The sequence below is a fragment of the Vipera ursinii genome (genome assembly GCF_947247035.1).
Source record: "Vipera ursinii genome assembly, chromosome: 1".
NCBI classification, from domain to species: Eukaryota; Metazoa; Chordata; class Lepidosauria; order Squamata; family Viperidae; genus Vipera; species Vipera ursinii.
Genome location: NC_139512.1, coordinates 103450496 through 103469772, shown reverse-complemented (window position 1 = coordinate 103469772; position 19277 = coordinate 103450496). Strand labels below are relative to the sequence as shown.

The 19277-nt window shown below is 43.0% G+C and overlaps 1 protein-coding gene across 1 annotated transcript; it reads right to left on the bottom strand.

Moving 5' to 3' along the window:
- Positions 1–1464: 1464 nt before the first annotated feature.
- Positions 1465–17310, bottom strand: LOC310640327 (L-lactate dehydrogenase A chain). The gene is made up of 8 exons (XM_083362542.1): positions 17225–17310; positions 13610–13744; positions 12382–12499; positions 9132–9305; positions 8423–8596; positions 4300–4417; positions 3896–4019; positions 1465–2182 (listed from the first exon to the last, which is right to left on the bottom strand). Exons 2-8 carry the CDS (start codon positions 13733–13735, stop codon positions 2018–2020), a joined length of 999 nt encoding a protein of 332 aa, XP_083218668.1. The 5' UTR covers positions 13736–13744; positions 17225–17310; the 3' UTR covers positions 1465–2017.
- Positions 17311–19277: the final 1967 nt, after the last annotated feature.

The window sequence follows — 19277 nt, the reverse complement described above, 5'->3', positions numbered from 1 at the left end:
TTGTTCACCTATGTATTGCAGTGGTCCGTAGTGGCGCAGTAGTAAGAATGCAGCACTGCAGGCGAATTCTGCTGACTGCTAGCAGTTTGGCAGCCTGATTCGTAATGGCTCAAGGTTGACTCAGCCTTTCATCCTTCCGAGGTCGGTAAAATAACAACCCAGATTGTTGGGGACAATATGCTGACTGTAAACTGCTTAGAGAGGGCTGTTGTAAAGCACTATGAAGTGGTATATAGTCTAAGTGCTGTTGCTATTGGTCGGTCCCTGTTACATAGGTATTCTTTGGATCATGCTAATTTACAGACTGTAGCAGCAGGCAAGTTCCGTTGAATCTTAATACCAGAACTGCCTTTGTAAGGAAGGTATTGTGTTCTGTTTTAGACCACATATATAGAAAACACCCATTTAACTAGCGGAAAATATTTCTCAATCCTAAAAAAGGAAAAAACAAAGCTTTTTCTTCCCTCTGCCTCAAGCAAACGTGGATTTAGTATATTGTCAAAGGTTCATTGAATTCCATTCTGCCAGAAAAGTGTTCACCAGGAACACTAAGCTTATTTACTATAGTACTTAATTTTAAATGGGTTTGTTCTTTCTTGAAGCTTTCTGCTGATAACTGTATAATCTAATTCTTGTTTAATGCTTCAACCAGATGAAACTGTATGGGGAGGGCAGCATGGCTCTGCAACTTCTTAGACTTAAGAACATTTGATACCCATCAGCCATGGCATAACATGATTGCCAGCTTCATAGATCATTTTAAGTTTTATTAATTTAAATTTGCCACCCATCTCACCACAAGGCAACTGCTTTCATAGTAGAATTTTCAATTGGCTATATATCCAGAATGTGGCACAGGATTATTTTTGCTGTTGAACAAGAGGATTTCATCTCGTCTTCCCTATTCAGCAGGTACATGAAACTGCTGCAGGCCATCAACATGCTCCTTGGTTTTCAATTGTGGCATAGTTGTTACTCCCCTTCTAAAGTACACAACTGTTATGCCATGGTTACACCCCATGTTGACTATCATGTGTTTTATCTCCATAAGTGTGGCTTGTATTCAATCCCGGCATTAAAAAAAATGCATTGGTTGAAATTTTTTTACAGGACATAATTAAGGTTTGATGTTACTTTTGAAGCCCTAAACATCTTAGGGACTTTCCCATTACAAATGCATTTGACTGCAAGTTCTGCAAGAAGGCCTTTCCGAAGATCCTAGGCTATCTCAGTGAATCGTTTTTTTGGCATGTAGGAAGTGACCTTTTCAGGTAATGCTCCTCGGCAATGGGTATATTCAGTCCACACCCCTAGCATTCAGAAGGGTTGGTCCATTTCATCCAATTTTCAGTTTTAACCGATACTAATTTTGGGCACTAATTTTAGTTCCTTTTTAAAAATGATGTCAGACGTCTTGAGCACTTGGCCAGAACTGTGGATGTGTATTAACTGAATGAAGACAGACAAAAGTAATTGATGTTTATTTTGCTCTTTTGGGCTGGTACCAAAGCTAGACAATTGCATCAATTCTAAATGTTGCATACACGATTCCCACAGGAGAGTACACAGAGTTCTCTTGAAAAATATACACAAACACCTGAAGCAGTGATGTCAGGAAAAATACATTTACCATTGCTTAGTAGTGGAAATTTAAGTCACCTGTCCGCAGAAAATATTGGTCAGTGAATTTGCCACAGCAAAGTCTTTGGAAAACCAAGTAACTTATTTTCTGATTTGATATCAACTGGGGAAAAGCAGAATTTCATTTAGTAGTGTTTTAAGTAAATGCTTGATCGACTGCTATGTCCCTTCATAAAACCACATTATATTCCTATTCTGGTCACCGATCAAGATAGGAATCTTGAAGCTTCTGTTTCTAAATGAGGAACAGGGATTTTGTTGTAATTTAACCACTGAGGCTTTAGATACATACTGTAAAGGAATTGTCTCATTTGAAAAGTGCAAATAACCATCAACTAAGACCTGTTTCACCTTAGTAAACAGCAAAGAGACAGACTTAAAACTGAAGCTCCTTCTGGATCCCCCACAGTGTATCAGCACTCTTCTTCAATTTATCTTCTTCTTCAGCCTTCAAAGTCATTTTGATCACATCTGTAATGCCTGAAGAGCCCAGAATGCATGGAACGCTTAGGAAGACGTCATCTTTGATTCCATGCATACCCTTGAAAAGTAAAATATTTATGTCCATGAAATTCCACTTTTCTTTAAACTTAATAGACGTTTTTATCATCACCGGAAGAAATTAGAGAAAGACACATAATTTATGGGTAGATGGAAAAAGCATGCGAGCATTGATTGGACTAAAAACTCCCTCTATAAGGGAGAGGGGCAGTTAAGAAACTTGATACACACACACACACACAAAATCACTGATACCAATTAGCTTGAATATAAGAAAAATGGAAGAGCATGTGTTTCTAAGATCAGCGGCATGCATACATAGGGGAAGAGATTAAAACAGGATGGTAGCTGTAGCACAGGGATTGAGCTCAGCCCTTTTGCACGTGTGTCAATTTGTACAAAGGAGTGATTGCAGCTGCAGGACTGCCCGTTTTGAAACCCATACTGCTGACAGAACTATCTGAGATTCATTAAGAAATAGGAAACCCTTTTTGAACTTGTCTCTGAGGGAGGGCAGGAATCACCTGCCTGCCCCTCTGAATGACTGAACTTGAGAAGACACTATAAAAAATGGACTTTTTGACCAGACAGAGAAACAATGGAAAAGGGCTCATATTGAGCTCTTCTCTCCATCTTTAGCTGAACTTTCTTGAGGGGGAACCACTATTAGCTTTCCCCACCTTGGAAAGTTATCCTTAATACCAGGGAACATCTTTTGAAGATGGGGCTCCTTAATGGAGTGGCCTTTGGGAAAGAAGCAGATAATGCTGTTGGGATTGTCTGATCAACTGGGTTTCCACTTACAGCCACAAGACGACTATTGAGTATCCCAGGAGCAAACTTGGGCTTTTTGCTTTATTTGCCCCCTTTATTGCACAGTCTTCCCAGATCCCTAGAGCTGCCCTTTCAGAATTGAGTTTTGCAGCTCAGACAAACGAACAGAATGCCAAGAACCACCTTCTGAAGTGGCCTGAACCCGGGCTAGGAGAATCATGGCTTCAGGACTGAAAGGGAATCCACTCCCTTTTCTGAAGACTTGGTTAACCCTTCTTGAGAACCACAATCGTGAGTGAAAGGTATGCAAGCCTTCCTTCCCCTTCTCTCTAATCTTTCTTTCTAATCTTCTCTCTAATCTTTCTTTCTAATCTTTCCTGCCCCTCCACAATCTATTGTGATTAAATATGAGCTATCTTTTCAGTCCCTCTTCTCTTTCTGAAATCCCAAAGCAAGCACAGTACACCCTCCCTCTACATATTCAATAAACATACACTGCAAGGCAAAAAAGAGCTTATCAATCTTCCAAAAATCTGCATGCTACCCATTCTTATTCCTAATGATTTTTTGCTATTTTTTCAGCACTGCTTAAATGGCTTTCCCCACTGAATGTTATGTAGTGATAACTACTTCGTCTTCCATGACTGTTCTTTCCCCCATTAAGTGCTTCATTAATGTTTTCTCCCTTGCTATTCCCTCACCTCTTTGTTATTTCAAAGGCTATTTTCCGCTGCATGTGTATCTTTCATTGCCCTTTCTCTGTCTTCGCTATGCTATTTCTCAACAAAATCCACTCCCTTTCTGAGGTGTGTGGGGCTGGTATTTTTGAGGTCCATATTCACTCTGGCATGTGTAGAGAATTTCAGAACTTTAAGTCTTGCTTGCATTCCAATTCCTGCTGGATACAGGGTGTTGGAACTGAATCATGGCTAAATACACAAATTATAAAACCATAATGACTTAACAAGTAGTTGTTTACCTTCACCATTGTAGAAATTGGATGTACTCTCCTTAAATTCTTCATCATACTTTCAGCCAGATCAGCCACAGAGAGACCAATTGCCCATGATGTGTATCCCTTCAGCTTGATCACCTCATAAGCACTACAAAAGATTGCAACGTTAGATTGGTCTACAAAACTATATTGCTAGGAAATGATCTAAAATACAATAAACTGATTTGCAAATTAAACCAATGTTTTCAGATTTAGTTCATGTACATATACTTTGGACAGTGCATGTCAATAAATTCCAATACGCCATAATGTTTGAAATTTTATACTACTTGTGGAACTACCTAAGTTAGTGATCAAATTTTATCACAACATTAATGTACTGTACCTGTTTTATATGATTCTTAGCCACATAAATTAGAAGTATTTACCTGTCCACCACTTGCTTGTGGACTTCTTTCCAGTTCTCCTTGTCTCCATCAGTACCCATCTCAGGATGCAACTCTTTCAGGGAGACACCAGCAACATTCACACCACTCCAGACAGGCACTAAATAAAAAGATTTTCCAGGTTACTCATGTCTTCAAAACACAAGCTCATTATATTTACAAAATTATAGGGTATCATTAAAAAAATTACAACTTTAATTCCCCACACATGAGCTTCAGGAAAGACCCGAAACAAGTGAAAATTGATGAGCTGGTTCCAAATATGGGATACATTCTAGTAAGCAATGAAGATCCATTTCCTGTAAAGGAACAGCTTGAGCCTTTGACCCGATTAGAAAGAGATACTGGACTAACTCCAGATAATCAGGACCCAAACCTACCCTTATTTTTGGTTGAACAACTTTGGCAGGAAAGAAGTGAGTAAATCTTTAACAACAGCTCCTTTTCATACTGACTTGCTGACAAATCAGTGCCTCTTCATTGTGGACCCTGGATCTTTTTTGGAACACATCTGGAATTAAATGTGAAGCTCCTCCAGCTTTTATACTCTTTGCGCAAACATATTTTGTTCTCTTGGGATGTTCAAGTACCCTCAATTCTTTTTTGTAAATTCTGTATCCATGTCTCTCAACCTCATTCCAAGGGATGAAACTCAACCTCAGGAATCTCGACCTTAGCCACTCAGCTTGATCTTTTATCCTCAACCCATATTTTAAATATTATCCTTACCTTCAGAACACAAGCTCCCTGTATAATTAATAAGTGACTAGCCTAATGGAATGAGATAAATGCCCGAGGTGCATCCTCCTCAAAATCAAATTAACTTATTTTAATGAAACCCAAACATATTGACATATTGATTTTCTTATGAAGTCACTGCAATTATATATAAAATGGCTTGGACATGGTAAGCAAGCTGTGAATGGTCCTCTTTGCTTCTACAGCTAGAATTTGGCTTGGACACCATGTACTATGTATAATTTATCCCCCAGGGCTTGTGGAACAGCAAACACTGCTCCTTTCAGACACAGGAAAACTAGGAACAGATTTTAAAAGTTGGGATATTATACTTCATCTTTTTATTTCTGCTCAGTTTCACTACATAAGAGTTTACTGGATGAAACAGAATTTTGTAGCAATTTTATCTTGATACCAAAATGAAAAGGAGACCAAGCAATTAATGCAAATGTATGATATCTGACTAACATTTTCCTGATAATTTTATTGAAATGGAGGACTGGCAAAAACGAACTAGTAGAAGTGAAAAGGATCCAACACTGTACTCCAAAGCAACAATGATTAACTAAGTATTTCCTGTATTATGTGCTTAATTTTTGTCTAGGGTAGATAGCCAAGTATTTTGTAATATATGGCATAGGGGTAGGTAGGTATCACAAAGTGCAAAGTAAAGCAAACCTTTCAGTGTACAAGGCTACACAATTGAAGAATAAACTATCAATGTCTAATGTTACACCAAAAAAATTATTGAGAATAAATATTCCTGGGCACCTGTGAGACGCCTCAAATCTCATCAAATGGATTCAACTATGAAAAACCCTCCTCTATAATGAAGGTAGGACATTCTACAAGGAGTAACTCCCTCCTACTCCTGATGCAAGACTAGAAAGTTCTGACTTCTCCTTCAGTGAAGGAGTTCCCTTCCTAGTTTTGGAATGGCAAACTAGAAAGAGAGCTCAAAGGAAGAGGAAAACTTGAAACACATAAGAACAAAGAGACATGACACACTAAAGCAGACATGTCAAAACACAAGGCCCGGGGGCCAGATCCGGCCCGTGAAGTGGTTTCATGCGGCCCGCAAAGCCATCCTGGAAACAGTGAGGGAACGGCCCCCACTGCCTTGGCCCTGGCCCAGAGACCCTCCTCCTGCCAGAGACCCTCAGATCTGTCCCACTCCTGCCCAGGCCCCCATAGGCACCCTTGATGCGAACAAAGTAGAGCTGGCCACGCCCACCCAATAGGCCATATGCACTTTAGCCACACCCACCCAGTAGGCCACGCCCACCCAGGCCACACTCACCCGGCCCCCTGAGGGCAACCACAATGCTGATGTGGCCCTCCATGAAATTGAGTTTGACACCCCTGCACTAAAGGCCTTCATGGTAAGTCCACTGTGCTATTTTCCTGTAACAAAGCATTCAGTAGTAAAATGCACTAGAGCCATCTCTCGGCATGGAATCCTAGATCCTTGCCCTGAACTATTTCCTCCAGTTTTGTTCTGCCAAAGGTGACTTAAGCCAAAGCATAAGGACTAAGCTTTTAGTGCTTTATTAAGGAAGATACAAAGCTTCCAACGGAATGGGCCACAATTTTTCACAAGGCAGAGTTGTTGACTATTGTAGGCTATTTACATTTGTATCTTGATCCACCAGGACTTCATGGTCACAAACACCCTGTGGCACAGGTGGGCTTTTGGAATGGCACAAGATCTGAATTCTTGCTTTGCTCAGATAAGCTCAACAACTTGCCTATTGTGCATTTTTTACCTTAATAACTTGGTTTAGGGAGTGGGACAGAGGGGAGCATTTCTCCCTGGCTCTACTGAAAGATTAAGTTCACCTTGTTCATGAACTTTGGGTCTCAGTAGAGTGTGGGAGATGCAGAAATCCTTCCTTGTAGAGTGCCTAGTTGCTGAGATTTTGGTCCCAGGTTATGGCAATTTATAAATATCACTTCCCGTGCCAAGTGCTCCATGGCTGAGTCATGGAAGGATTCAAATAGGCTTGGTCCGTATGGATTTATTGTCCTCAGCTGATGAAAGAGTCATACTCAATTGCCAAGCATGTCCTTCACAACCAAAGTGATTTAATCTCTCTTGACATATAATATGTCTGATGATGCTAAAGGACTCCACAGTTAGGACGTCAAGTAGGCAACATAGGCAAACAGATTTCAGAACCTGTGTCTCCTGGGCCAATTGAGATCTATTCCTCATAGCTCCATTATATTGCACTAGTCCAAGGGCCCTAGGGAACTAGTGGGAATGGTAGGAGAGGAAATATACAGATGGTGCCCAGAGTGTTGTTTCCGCTCCTGTCAGTTGAATCAAATATATCTATGGACATCTGCATGCTAGGCAGCTATACTGGGAGGTCTACTTGGAGGTTACAGGAGGTAAGTAAAGAAAAAAGAAAAGTAAGTGCTAAGAGGAAAAAAAAAGAAAACAGTTAAGGTGCTGGAGATCTGCCAAAGTTGAGTGAGTTCTTGACAGGCTAGTGTTCCCTGGGAAGCAATGCAATGATGGAACTGGGAAGTTGATATATCTTTCCACTGAAAGCCACGTCAGCATCTTTTCAGCTATTCCATCATGCAAAATGCACTGGCTGTGCTGGAGGAAAATCATCTATCACAATGGGAGTAAAAAGGGCTAGTCTGGACCCTGACATCATGTTAAGAAAAACTGTAACAATTAGATGTTAAGACGACTTTTCCCTAAAGTCTGCAAGTAATTTTTACACATTTTTTTATACTCCATGTTGTGCATACAGACTGTTAAATTAGTCACTCTCAGCTATTTAACTTCTGTGTAGGATGGCCAGGGTGTCAGACAGGACAAACTCTAAAAAACCCCAAGCCTTCCTTTATAAAACTCCCAAGAGTCTCTTACAACGAGATTTTTTTTTGAATTCCCATGTTATGAGTATAGAATTCTGATATAAGTTTGGCCTACTTGGATTACAGAACTGACCTTTCCTGAACAGAACCAAAGTCAAATATAGCTCATCTAGTGTTACCTTCATAGGGCAGGGGAGATTAACTTTTATATTGAGAAGGGAATAGAGAAAGCTTTCTTTAGGTTTGTTCAGCATGTTAATCTAACGTTCAGGAGCCAAATGTACTTCCAGTCCAGCAGTGCTCTAGTTAGATCAAAAGGATTTTGTTAAAATTTTACACACACGCACCAAGAACATGAAAGAAGTCAGAAGATTTCAGGTGTAGGCCAGCAAGTAGATTACACAACACAGGTTTCTACGATCCTGGAAACTTTCGTAAAATGTTGCAAACCTGCAACTTTTTCCAGAACAATTTGTCCATTCTATTTAGTACATAATTAGGGTTAATGCTAAGAGAAAAAAATATTGCTTACCACTGGAATCTCCATGCTCTCCAATAATCCAACTATGGCAGCTAAGAGGATGGATACCCAGCCTGTCACCCATCAGATGGCGGAAACGGGCAGAGTCCAGATTACAGCCACTTCCAATAACACGGTGCTTAGGAAAGCCACTGATTTTCCATGCCACATAGGTCAGAATGTCCACTGTAGATTAAAAAATAAATAAATTGAAAAATATCTGCCCTAGTAAGGGCAGAAACTGTGAAGAAAGCTTCCTAATCATTATAGAAAATCTGCAGACTTTGCCTCCGGGTCAGAATGATAAAGTTAGACAGGTTTGTCCATTTATTTTCACTTGTACATAGGAATTTCTCAATAACCAGAAGGCCAAGATAGCAGTAGCAATTAGACTTATATATGACTTCATTGTGCTTTACAGCCTCTCTAAGTGGTTTACAAAGTCAGCATATTGCCACCAGCAATCTGGGTCTTCATTTTAGCGACATTCCCAAGACTGACTTCCAGTCTCATTATGAAGAAAGATATTGCTACATTTGTACTGGACCTGACAGATGTTTGGGAATATGTACAAAAGTGGATTCAGTATTCATAAGTTTCCCTAAGAGAAAAGTCAGAATTTCTTTAAATTTCCATCCAAGAGACAGATGCTCCTCCCCCATTAAAAACCCTGGACAATAAACAATAAGACTATAAACATTCAGAAAGGGAGATGGCCAACCTGGATTGGAAACAACAAGCAGCTTGCAGTGAGGGCTGTATTTGACAATGTTGGGAATGATGAATTTGAAGATATTCACATTGCGCTGAACCAGGTTAAGACGAGATTCCCCTTCTTGTTGACGAGCTCCAGCAGTGATGATGACCAATTTAGAGTGTGCAGTCACAGCATAATCTGCCAAACAAGAGATTGTACGTTCAACATACATTTCAGCATCTACCTGTGTGATGGGTGAATCAACTGCATGAAACTTTTCATGTCAGAGAAGAATTGGCCTATAGTACAAGAAATGCAAAACCATGAAAAGGGAATTTACGCCCTTCTTACAGGTTGCAAGTAGCTACATCAGCCTTCCCCATCCTGAAGTCTGTGAATTGGGCGGCTTCACAGTCCAACACTGCTGAAAGTTCACTGAGGATGATTACTTTTAAGTGTTTCTAAATGTATCCAAGAGGAAATGTAAACCTGTCTTCAAACTTCCTCAAATTCCCATGATTGCTAAAATGTTCCAAGTTTCCATGCAAAAAAAACATTTGAGGAAAAAAAACCCAGCAAAACAAAAGTTTATATCCTATTAATGTGTTTTACTAATTCTTTTCAAGCAGAGTCAATGAAAAGTCCAGGTTTCTTTTATAGCCTCAGAGACATAATCAACCCAAAACCATAGTTCTTGGGTTTGATAAAAATGATACTGACAAAGATGAGGGAGATGGCTTGCCATGAAATGCTATCACCTACATTGCTAGCACAGGCAAGGCTGTGATTAAATGAAGCAAAAGGAAAACAGCCCTGAAACAACAATTCAAAACAGTACCCTTGCTCTATCCAGTAGTGAGCTCACAGGCTCTTTAGAATTCTGATTTGTGAATCTGTTTCTATTATCTGCCCCATAAATCCATACATGTAATGGCCGCGCATTTTGTTTCTGGGCCAAAGACCATTCTGGGATCAAAATGATCTCACTTTTCTGCATACTTTCTTTTTCACATGACTATCCCAAAAAATTCTTTTTACTTATCTTCGATAATGTGAAAAAGGTTACATCTGTCTGATTTAGCTACAATCCTTTTCTTTTTTGTAATCATGGCAGTCTGACTACAAAACCATTTATTGAAACAGTGTAAAAATAAACATATTTTGGTTTATGTCTGGCAGCAGAGCTAAATAAGAGCCAACAAAATGTAAAGCTAAAAACCTCTGCCATCAAGACAGAGTGATAATGAAGAGTACTCTTTCTGGAAAACCAAGTGAGATGGATCCAAATTTTGTAATTTTGCTGTAAATAATCCCACTAAAATCATTATTAGACGTGATTAACTTTTCCAAAACTGCGGCAATAGATATACAATGTGATATTGTTTTGGGATATGTGTGTGTGGGCGCGCGCACATGTGTGTGTGAAGTATATTAACAATGAGTAGCTACCACACCAATTTGTAAAACCTTCAGGTCTGTGACTGATTAAATTCACTATCTACAGCTCATAAGCCATAAGAGAAGCATAATTAAGAAGCACCAACTTTACAGATCTTAGCAAAAAAAAAAAAAAAGGAATTGTATTCGTCCCCCTGGCCAAAGTCGCACTGACTTCCAAGAAATATCACATATTGCCACTTTCCTAAAACAAAAGTGGGTTTCTATAACATAAAAAGTAATAACTGCTTCTTTGAAGGAAGGTGTCTTCCCCGCCGCCTTGAAGGAGGCAGTGGTGAGACCCCTCCTCAAAAAGCCTGCCCTGGACCCGGCTGTTTTAAATAATTATCATCCAGTCTCCAACCTTCGCTGTGGTGGCGCATCAGCTTCCTCTGTTCCTGGAGGAAATTGATTGTCTGGACCCGTACCAATCGGGTTTCAGGCCTGGACACAGCACGGAGACGGCATTGGTCGCACTGGTGAATGATCTCTGGCGGGCTCGGGACAGGGGTTGTTCCTCTGTCCTAGTCCTATTAACTCTCTCAGCGGCTTTTGATACCATCGACCATGGTATCCTACTGCGGCATCTCAGGGGGTTGGGAGTGGGAGGCACCGTTTTACGGTGGTTCTCCTCCTATCTCCTGGGCCGCTCACAGTCGGTGTTGACGGGAGGGCAGAGATCCACCCCGAGACCTCTCGTTTGTGGAGTTCCTCAGGGGTCGGTTCTCTCGCCCCTCCTGTTCAACATCTACATGAAGCCGCTGGGTGAGATCATTCGTGGTTTCGGGGTGAGGTATCATCAGTACGCTGATGATACCCAACTTTTTCTTTCCACCCCAAACCAACCCAGCAATGCCCTCGCCGTGATGTCCCGTTGCCTGGAGGCGGTCCAGGTCTGGATGGAGAGAAACAGGCTTCGTCTCAATCCTGCCAAGACTGAGTGGCTGTGCATATCGGCATCTCGGGTTAACCAGACCATTCCACCTTTAACGATGGGGGGGTGAGGTGTTACCCCCCGTAGACAGGGCTCGCAACTTGGGCGTCCTCCTTGACTCCCGGCTCAATTTTGAAGACCACATAGGAGCCATGACCAGGGGGGCTTTTGCTCAGGTTCGCCTGGTGCACCAGTTGCCACCCTACCTGGACCGAGATGCCCTACGCACAGTCACTCATGCCCTCGTGACTTCCCGTTTAGACTACTGCAACGCTCTCTACATGGGGCTGCCCTTGAGGACCACTCGGAGGCTTCAGCTGGTGGAGAATGCGGCCGTGCAACTTGTGATGGGGGTTTCCCGATACTCCCATGTAACACCTCTACTCCGCAAGCTGCATTGGCTTCCGGTTGCCCTCCGGGTGAGATTCAAGGTGCTGGTAATGACCTATAAAGCCTTAAATGGCTTGGGTCCGGGATATCTGAGAGAACACCTGCTGCTGGCATCAAGCTCCCTTCGTCCAGTGCGCTCCCACAGGGAGGGACTTCTCAGGGTGCCACCGGTAAAAGATTGCTGGCAGCTAGCACCCAGGGGGAGGGCCTTCTCAGTGGGTGCGCCTGCCCTCTGGAACCAGCTGCCCGTGGAGCTTAGGACTGCCCCCAACCTCCGTTCATTCCGCCAGGACCTGAAGACCTGGCACTTCGAGCTCTCTGGCCCAGGCTGAGAATTTTAATTTTAATTTTAATTGGGATTTTTTACTTTTTCAGGGACTGTTGTAATTATTTTTAATTGTTTTTAACTTTTGTATTTCTTGTTTTAAATATCCTGTAAACCGCCCTGAGTCCTGAGGGAAAGGGCGGTATATAAATCCAATAAAATAAAATAAATAAATAAAAGATTGTAACCTTTGCCAGAGACAATCTTTGGTGTTCGGAGAAAGAGGCTGCCATGCTGAAGATCCAGCATCTCTCCCTTCAGCTTGTCTTCCACAACATCAACAAGAGCGAGTTCATCAGCCAATTCCTTAAAAAAAGGGTCAAACATTAAAAAAAAATAGAGAAAGAATGTCATCCCACATTTTTTATTGACCTGAACACTGGTTTATTAACCTGACCTGAGCATTAGACTTTCTCCAGCTCTTACTTAACCTAGGTAGCAAAATGCAACACCAAATGAAATCTATCACTTTCCTGGCAAAATCAGGTTTTCTCATGCATGGCTTATGTTTAGTATGACAGATTGGACTTATTTGTCCATTTACTAGGCTGCCCAAAAGCCATTTTCACAACATTATATTCAAGAAAAACAAGTTAGGCACTGCCCTGAGAGAACAATTAAATAATAATAACCTCCACATTATACCCCCAGCCTCCAGACACCTAAATCAAGGCCTGGGGGAGGGGGGGAGGACAGATGTTTTACGGCTCCTTTGAAGGCAAAGGAACAAATCTCCAAAGGGTTGGATGTCTCAGGGGGGCAGATGCTGCAATAGAGTAGGGGCCCTCTTCTTGGGTCCTACCAGATGACACTGCTCATATGATACCCTCTAAGAAGATTTGTAGTACAAATATTGTTGGTTCAGTTCAGACCCTTCCAAAAAAGATTAATTCTCGTAACCTAGTATTAATATTTTCAACAGAATGAAAAGCTTTTTCTCCAAGATCTACTTGCGTAGGCAGACAGGACTGGCTTCTTAAAATTGCAAAAATAAATAATACATTTAGTAGTTATGCAAGACCCAAATACACAGGAACCAGAGAGAAATGTAGTTTGCTTACTTCAAAAACATCATCTTGTATTTCTACCTTAAAAGAAGCTCAGCAGATTAAAAAAAAATCAATTGCCTTAAGTTTTCTCTCTCTCTCTCTCAGTTGCATTAAAAATGACTAACATGTTATGTTACCACTAGTCTTATTATGTTATGTGACCTCAAAGAGGTCACAGCATCCTGAAGGCAATGGGCAAAAACTGAAAGGAAGCAACAGAGACAAATTAGAAGCAGACATTCTGGTTTAAAGATGCTGATCACATCTGTAGTACTTGGATCCACAGCAGCCCTCTATTTCAAACAAATTGCAAGGATCCAAAATATTTCAAGGAACACGCTGCAATTCAGATGGACACAGCAATTACCTTCATCAAAATACTTATGGCACAAGCCATGCCAACTGCACCAACCCCAACCACAGTGATTTTGTTGTGGGCATGTTCTTTTTCTTCTTTATGGATAGTTTCAATCAGTTTTTCTTTGAGAGACATCTTGCAACACTGGAAGAAAGAATGACAAGAAGCTCATTGTCCGATGATATTTGTCATTAGCTGCATTGTTCTATTAGATTTGCTGTCAGAGTTCATGTCTAGCATTATCTCAGCACTCAGATGTTTTATGTCCCCACATACACACATACCAATTCAATTACGGAAATGTACCAGAATTAGGTTATTTTCAATTTGGTTTATGCCAGATTTTCTTTACACAAGAAATGTGGATGGGACAGAACAAAAGGACAAGGAACATTTTATTTATTTATTATTTATTTATTAATAATATTTATATACCGCCCTTCTCCCGAAGGACTCAGGGCGGTGAACAGGGCATTGCGGTGAACATTACCCTCGCTGACCATGGAAGCTGTACAATCTTCCAACAATTTTTTATGAAAATTTGTCCCACAGTCCCTTGAGGCATGCCTTTGATTGCACTGATTTCTCAAGCAGCTGCACAATAATCTGCATAGTCAACATTTTACTTTCTAAACATGGGATCTGGCAAGAACAACCTCAAGAGAGGCATCATCCCATAGTCTCTTGCTCAGTGCACATTCAGACACAAAATTTAGATGGCAACTGGAAAACTCACAGAGATGGGACCTCTATAAACAAAAGCAGTGAAAACGATGCATGGTTTGCATTGGGCAAACTGCACTATGGACACAAAAATCGCAGACAGTATGAAATCAGTTGTTTGAAGCTAAAGTCCAGAAAGTCTGCGGCTATAAAGACAGTCTGGTTCAGGGCACGATCTGATACACACATGGGCACATGAACTCCAGTGACCCTGGACATTGATCAAACTAAAGAGGACTCTTTCTTACATCTTTGTATTTACACAGTTTTGATCACTCTTTGGAAGTTCTACTTTTCTGTAAGGGCCCCTGGGATGGTCAGTGTCTCAGTGCATCTGATGGGGCAGGTGCAATAGTAATATTGGAAAAAGCGGAGACTATGCCTAGCCTCCACTGAGCTTCCTACAGGAAGGACAAGCTAGCCAGTAATAAAATTGGATATTTCTGTAAGTGCCAGGAGCTGGAAAAAAAACACGTTGCCTTATATAGGAAGATTATTCTACACAGCACACGTTTTTTAACCCCTGCAGCCATAAGACTGGCTTCTCCTGCTCAGCATCCCTGTGGGGCCATATAAATTGATTACACCATCTCCATCGGCGGGGTGGGACGGAGTGCAACTGGTGAACAATCGCATCTAGCTGTAGGGATGAAAGAATCCCACTTTGCCAGGGGCAGATTCCTATACAGAGACAAAAAAACAACAACCCGAAAACCCTCCCCCCTCCCCCTTTACATTCCCGACTTTCTAAATACCGGTCATTCCGGGACAGGCGGTAAATCGATGCAGCTCACTGGAAAACACCCCCCCCCTTAAAGCAAGTAATCAAATCTCTCTCCACGCTCAATACCTTCAGACATTGTGGGGACTCCATCACTGGTTTTTAAAGAAGAGGCTAGCCCAGGGGTAGGCAACCTTGGCTCTTTTATGACTCATGGACTTCAACTCGCAGAATTCCTGAGCCAGCCAAGCTGGCTCAGGAATTCTGGGATTTGAAGTCCATGAGTCATAAATGAGCCAAGGTTGCCTACCCCTGGGCTAGACAGTCACTTGTCTGAAACCTGTATATAGGTTCTCCTGCTTGAACGGGAGGGGGAGGCTGGACTAGAAGACCTCCAAGGTCCCTTCCAGCTGTATTCCGATTCTCTCCTCAACACATGCCGGTCACAAAGATGAGGGGGAACGACCTTTATCCGGGAGACAAAACAGCCTTCGAGGATGCCATCACGAGCCTCGGAGCCCGAGACGCCAAGTTTGCACAGGAAACCAATTCAAGGAGCGGCGGCGAGGCAGGAGCCAGCCCGACCGCGACGCTGGGACGGACATGCCTGAAGCCTGTTTAAGCCCCACCGCGAGGGGCCGAGCTTGAGCTTGGGATGGTCCCGGACCTCCGGTCGTTCCGCGGCGACCTCAAAACTTTTCTCTCTTCCATCAGTCTGACCTGGATGATGGGTTTTTAAATATGTTTCAATTTTTTAAATTTTTAACTGTGTAGTTAATTTATTTGGGGGCTGTTATTTAATTCTTTTTTTTTAAAATTTTTGTACGGTTGTTTTTTTTTATGGTTGTTAGCCGCCCTGAGTCCTTCAGGCGGCATATAAGTCCCAAAAATAGATAAATAGATAGATAGATAGATAGATAGATAGATAGATAGATAGATAGATAGATCAGCGTTTCCCAACCATAGGAACTTGAAGATGCGTGGACTTCAACGCCCAGAATTCCCCAGCCAGCATAGCTGGCTGGGGAATTCTGGGAGTTGAAGTCCACGCATCTTCAAGTTCCTAAGGTTGGGAAACGCTGAGATAGATAAATAAATGGCCCCAGGGCCTCGAGTCGACAAACGCAGCTTTAAGAAAAGACGAGCCGGTTCTCGCCAGCCGTCTTTAAAAAGATAGGAGGGCGGGTTTGAGGCGTGATTGTCGTGCAGCAACGAGGAACTCGCAAGCGGAGGCTTCCGACAAGCCGACGACCCCGCTGCTTTTTCCAGGACGCCGCGAAGTTGCCGCACCCACGCCGCTAGGGCTTAGGCAGCCCTAGCAAGCCGCTCGGTTCAGAGGAAGCAACCGCTTGTTCCTCCCTACCGGTCCGGTCCAGGGACTGGCCATCTTCCTCCAACGTCCAGTTCCCAAATCTCGAGACGCGGGGCTCTCTCCGCGGCCCTTTGCAACGGAAAGCCGAGGCAGAGAGCCCTTTAACGGTTGCCCTCGCCAGCCACGCTTTGGCTGCGAAATTCAGCAAGGCGGTAACGAAAGCGGCCCGAGCCTCCACACCCCGTTCAGAAGACCCGTGTCCCCGCTTTTTAATTCGCACGCGCGGGGGGGGGCGGGTTATTGATGCCTGGACGCGCATCCTTCCCCCCCCCTTCTCAAACCTCACAAGCGGCGGAGCCCAGAAAAATAAATTGCTTTTCTTGTGCAAAAAAAAAAAAAACAAAACATTGAAAATGGATTGAGTTTATCTAGAATAAGTATAGGGTTAAGAAGTATTATGTAGTATCTGAATAACTCTTTTTTTTCTTCTTCTCTTTGTATCTTGGGCTTTTTTTGTTTTTTTTGTTTTTTTTTGTTTTTTTATATATATTTAATATTACTAAGGATTGTTTTATCCTATATAAGCTAGAGAGTGATAGATTTCAGAGTTTATGGTTGTTAGCATATGGTTGTTTATGTTTGCTTTTTTATATATATATACCTTGTATTTAGCTCTGGGAAGTGGGGGGGGGAAGGGGGGGAGGGGGGAGAGGAAGGGGGGGAGGGAGAAGGGAGGGGGAGGGGGGATTTGTAAGGGGGAAAAATTGTATGTTAAAACTTTTTAATAAAAAAACAAAACAAAACTCGACCCTCTTTTTTTTTTCCTCCCCACCCCCATCCTCTTCTTCCCTCCAGCCCGCTGCCTTACCGGTCGGTCTCTTTAAGCAAAGCCCTTGCAACCCCGCCAATTGCCGCTCCGGTACCGCGAGGCTGCGGAAGAGGCGGCAGGTCTTTAAATAGCGATTTCCCACGTGACCTCGGAAGGGCGGGCGAGAGGGAGCCGGGAGACGTGCCAAGATTCACGTCAGGGGAGGCGGGGGGGGGAGGAGGAGGAGGAGGAGAGGGTCCCGGCCTGCGCGGGTCTTCGCTTTCTCGCACGTGCTGAGTAGTTGCTACTGGGAGGGGTGGGGGCGCCCGAGCTCCAAAGTCCCTCCGCTCTAACTCTACTACTGCTCCGTCGCCCAATCGCCGAGCAGCCCGGAAAAATCTCTCAGGGTGGCAAAAAGAGGCGGGCTCCCCGTGTCGCCTTCTTTTAGAACGAGGCGCGATTTGAGATGGTAGCCCCGAAATGCATGGGTGGGCAACCTCGGCTCTTTTATGACTCATGGACTTCAATTCCCAGAATTCCTGAGTCAGCATAGCTGACTCAGGAATTCTGGGAGTTGAAGTCTATGAGTCATAAAAGAGCCGAGGTTGCCTTGTTGTTGTTAGTTGCGAAGTCTTGTCTGACCCATCGCGACCCTATGGACAATGTTCCTCCAGGCCTTCCTGTCCTCTACCATCTTCTGGAGTCCATCTAAGCTCACGCCTACTGCTTCAGGGACTCCATCCAGCCACCTCATTCTCTGTCTTCACCTTCTTCTCTTGCCCTCAATCTTTCCCAGCATTAGGCTCTTCTCCAGTGAGTCCTTCCTTCTCATTAGGTGGCCAAAGTATTTGAGTTTCAGCTTCAGGATCTGGCCTTCTAAAGAGCAGTCAGGGTTGATCTCCTCTAGGACTGACCGGTTTGATCGCCTTGCAGTCCAAGGAACTCACAGGAGTCTTCTCCAGCACCATAGTTCAAAGGCCTCAATTCTTTGGCGCTCAGCCTTTCTTATGGTCCAGCTTTCACTGCCATACATTGCAACTGGGAAGACCATAGCCTTGACTATACGCACTTTTGTTGACAGGTTGCCTACCCCTGCCCTAATGGACCACGGACCATTACTACCTGGCAGAATAATTATCCTGTGTTTTTCCCCATCACTCCTCTCAAGTTGATGATGATGATGAAGAAGGACTTGTCAAACCAATTAAGGCCGGTTTCCCAAGTGGTATAACCTGCTGTGTTTTGAGGTGGTTTTTTTTTAACGTGTGCTTCCGAGTTCAAGTTATATGTGGGAATGTCCTGTTCTTCACTATTTATCTTCCTAGTATATAACAGTTTTGCTCACCATATTATAAAAAAAGATGTGGAGCAGCTGGAAAAAGTGAGAAAAACAACAACAAAGATGATTAAGGGACTGGAGGCTAAAGCATATGAGGAACGGTTGCTGGGACTGGGTATCTCGTTTAATGAAAAGAAAGACTAGGGGTGACATCAGTGGTCACCTCGGTATCGGCCATTGCCTTGTGAAGGAAAGCAGCTGATGGCCAATTAATACCAGCAAAGGGACTTTCTTGTGCTCCCTTTTGTGGGTGTTGTGGCGGGGGTGGGGGGTGGGTGCGTGGGCTCGGATCTTCCTTTATGCTTCAGGGTGAGAAAATCAAGCAACACCGCTAGGTGGCAGAATACATTAGTTCTGCTGCCATCTAGCGGTCCTGCAGATTTGTGCAATCTCCTAGGTGAGCTCTAACTTTGGTTTCTTGAAATAACTTAATTGATTGGGTTTGCTCACTGAATCATTACTGTGTTTGCTAGGTTCGTGCAACACCCTTATCGGTCACTTTCCCTTTTTAGCCTACTGTGTTATGTGAACTGGGCCAGTATTTTTAATTTGTTTATATGCCACTCTTTTTAATAAGCAATTCAAGGTGGCAAACATATTCCTCCTATTTTCCCTACAATAACAAACCTTTGAGGTGAGTTGGGCAGAGAGCGAGTATAGTTAGATTGTGGTTTGGTGCAATGTCCTCTCTAAGCTGCCATCCTTACCTCCCCAACTCAAGGTTACCAAGGCCAGGGGGTCACCAACCTGTGGGCTGCGGCAAAGCCAGAAACA

What these genes read in the sequence shown, in the direction of transcription:
- LOC310640327 (XM_083362542.1), bottom strand. Translation starts at nt 13,735, where the DNA reads ATGTCTCTCAAAGAAAAACTGATTGAAACTATCCATAAAGAAGAAAAA. An exon ending in AAAGATTGTCTCTGGCAAAG is followed by an intron (nt 9,306 to 12,381) that starts GTTACAATCTTT and finishes CTTGTTTGGCAG; the next exon opens with ATTATGCTGTGACTGCACAC. An exon ending in CAATTTCTACAATGGTGAAG is followed by an intron (nt 2,183 to 3,895) that starts GTAAACAACTAC and finishes TTACTTTTCAAG; the next exon opens with GGTATGCATGGAATCAAAGA.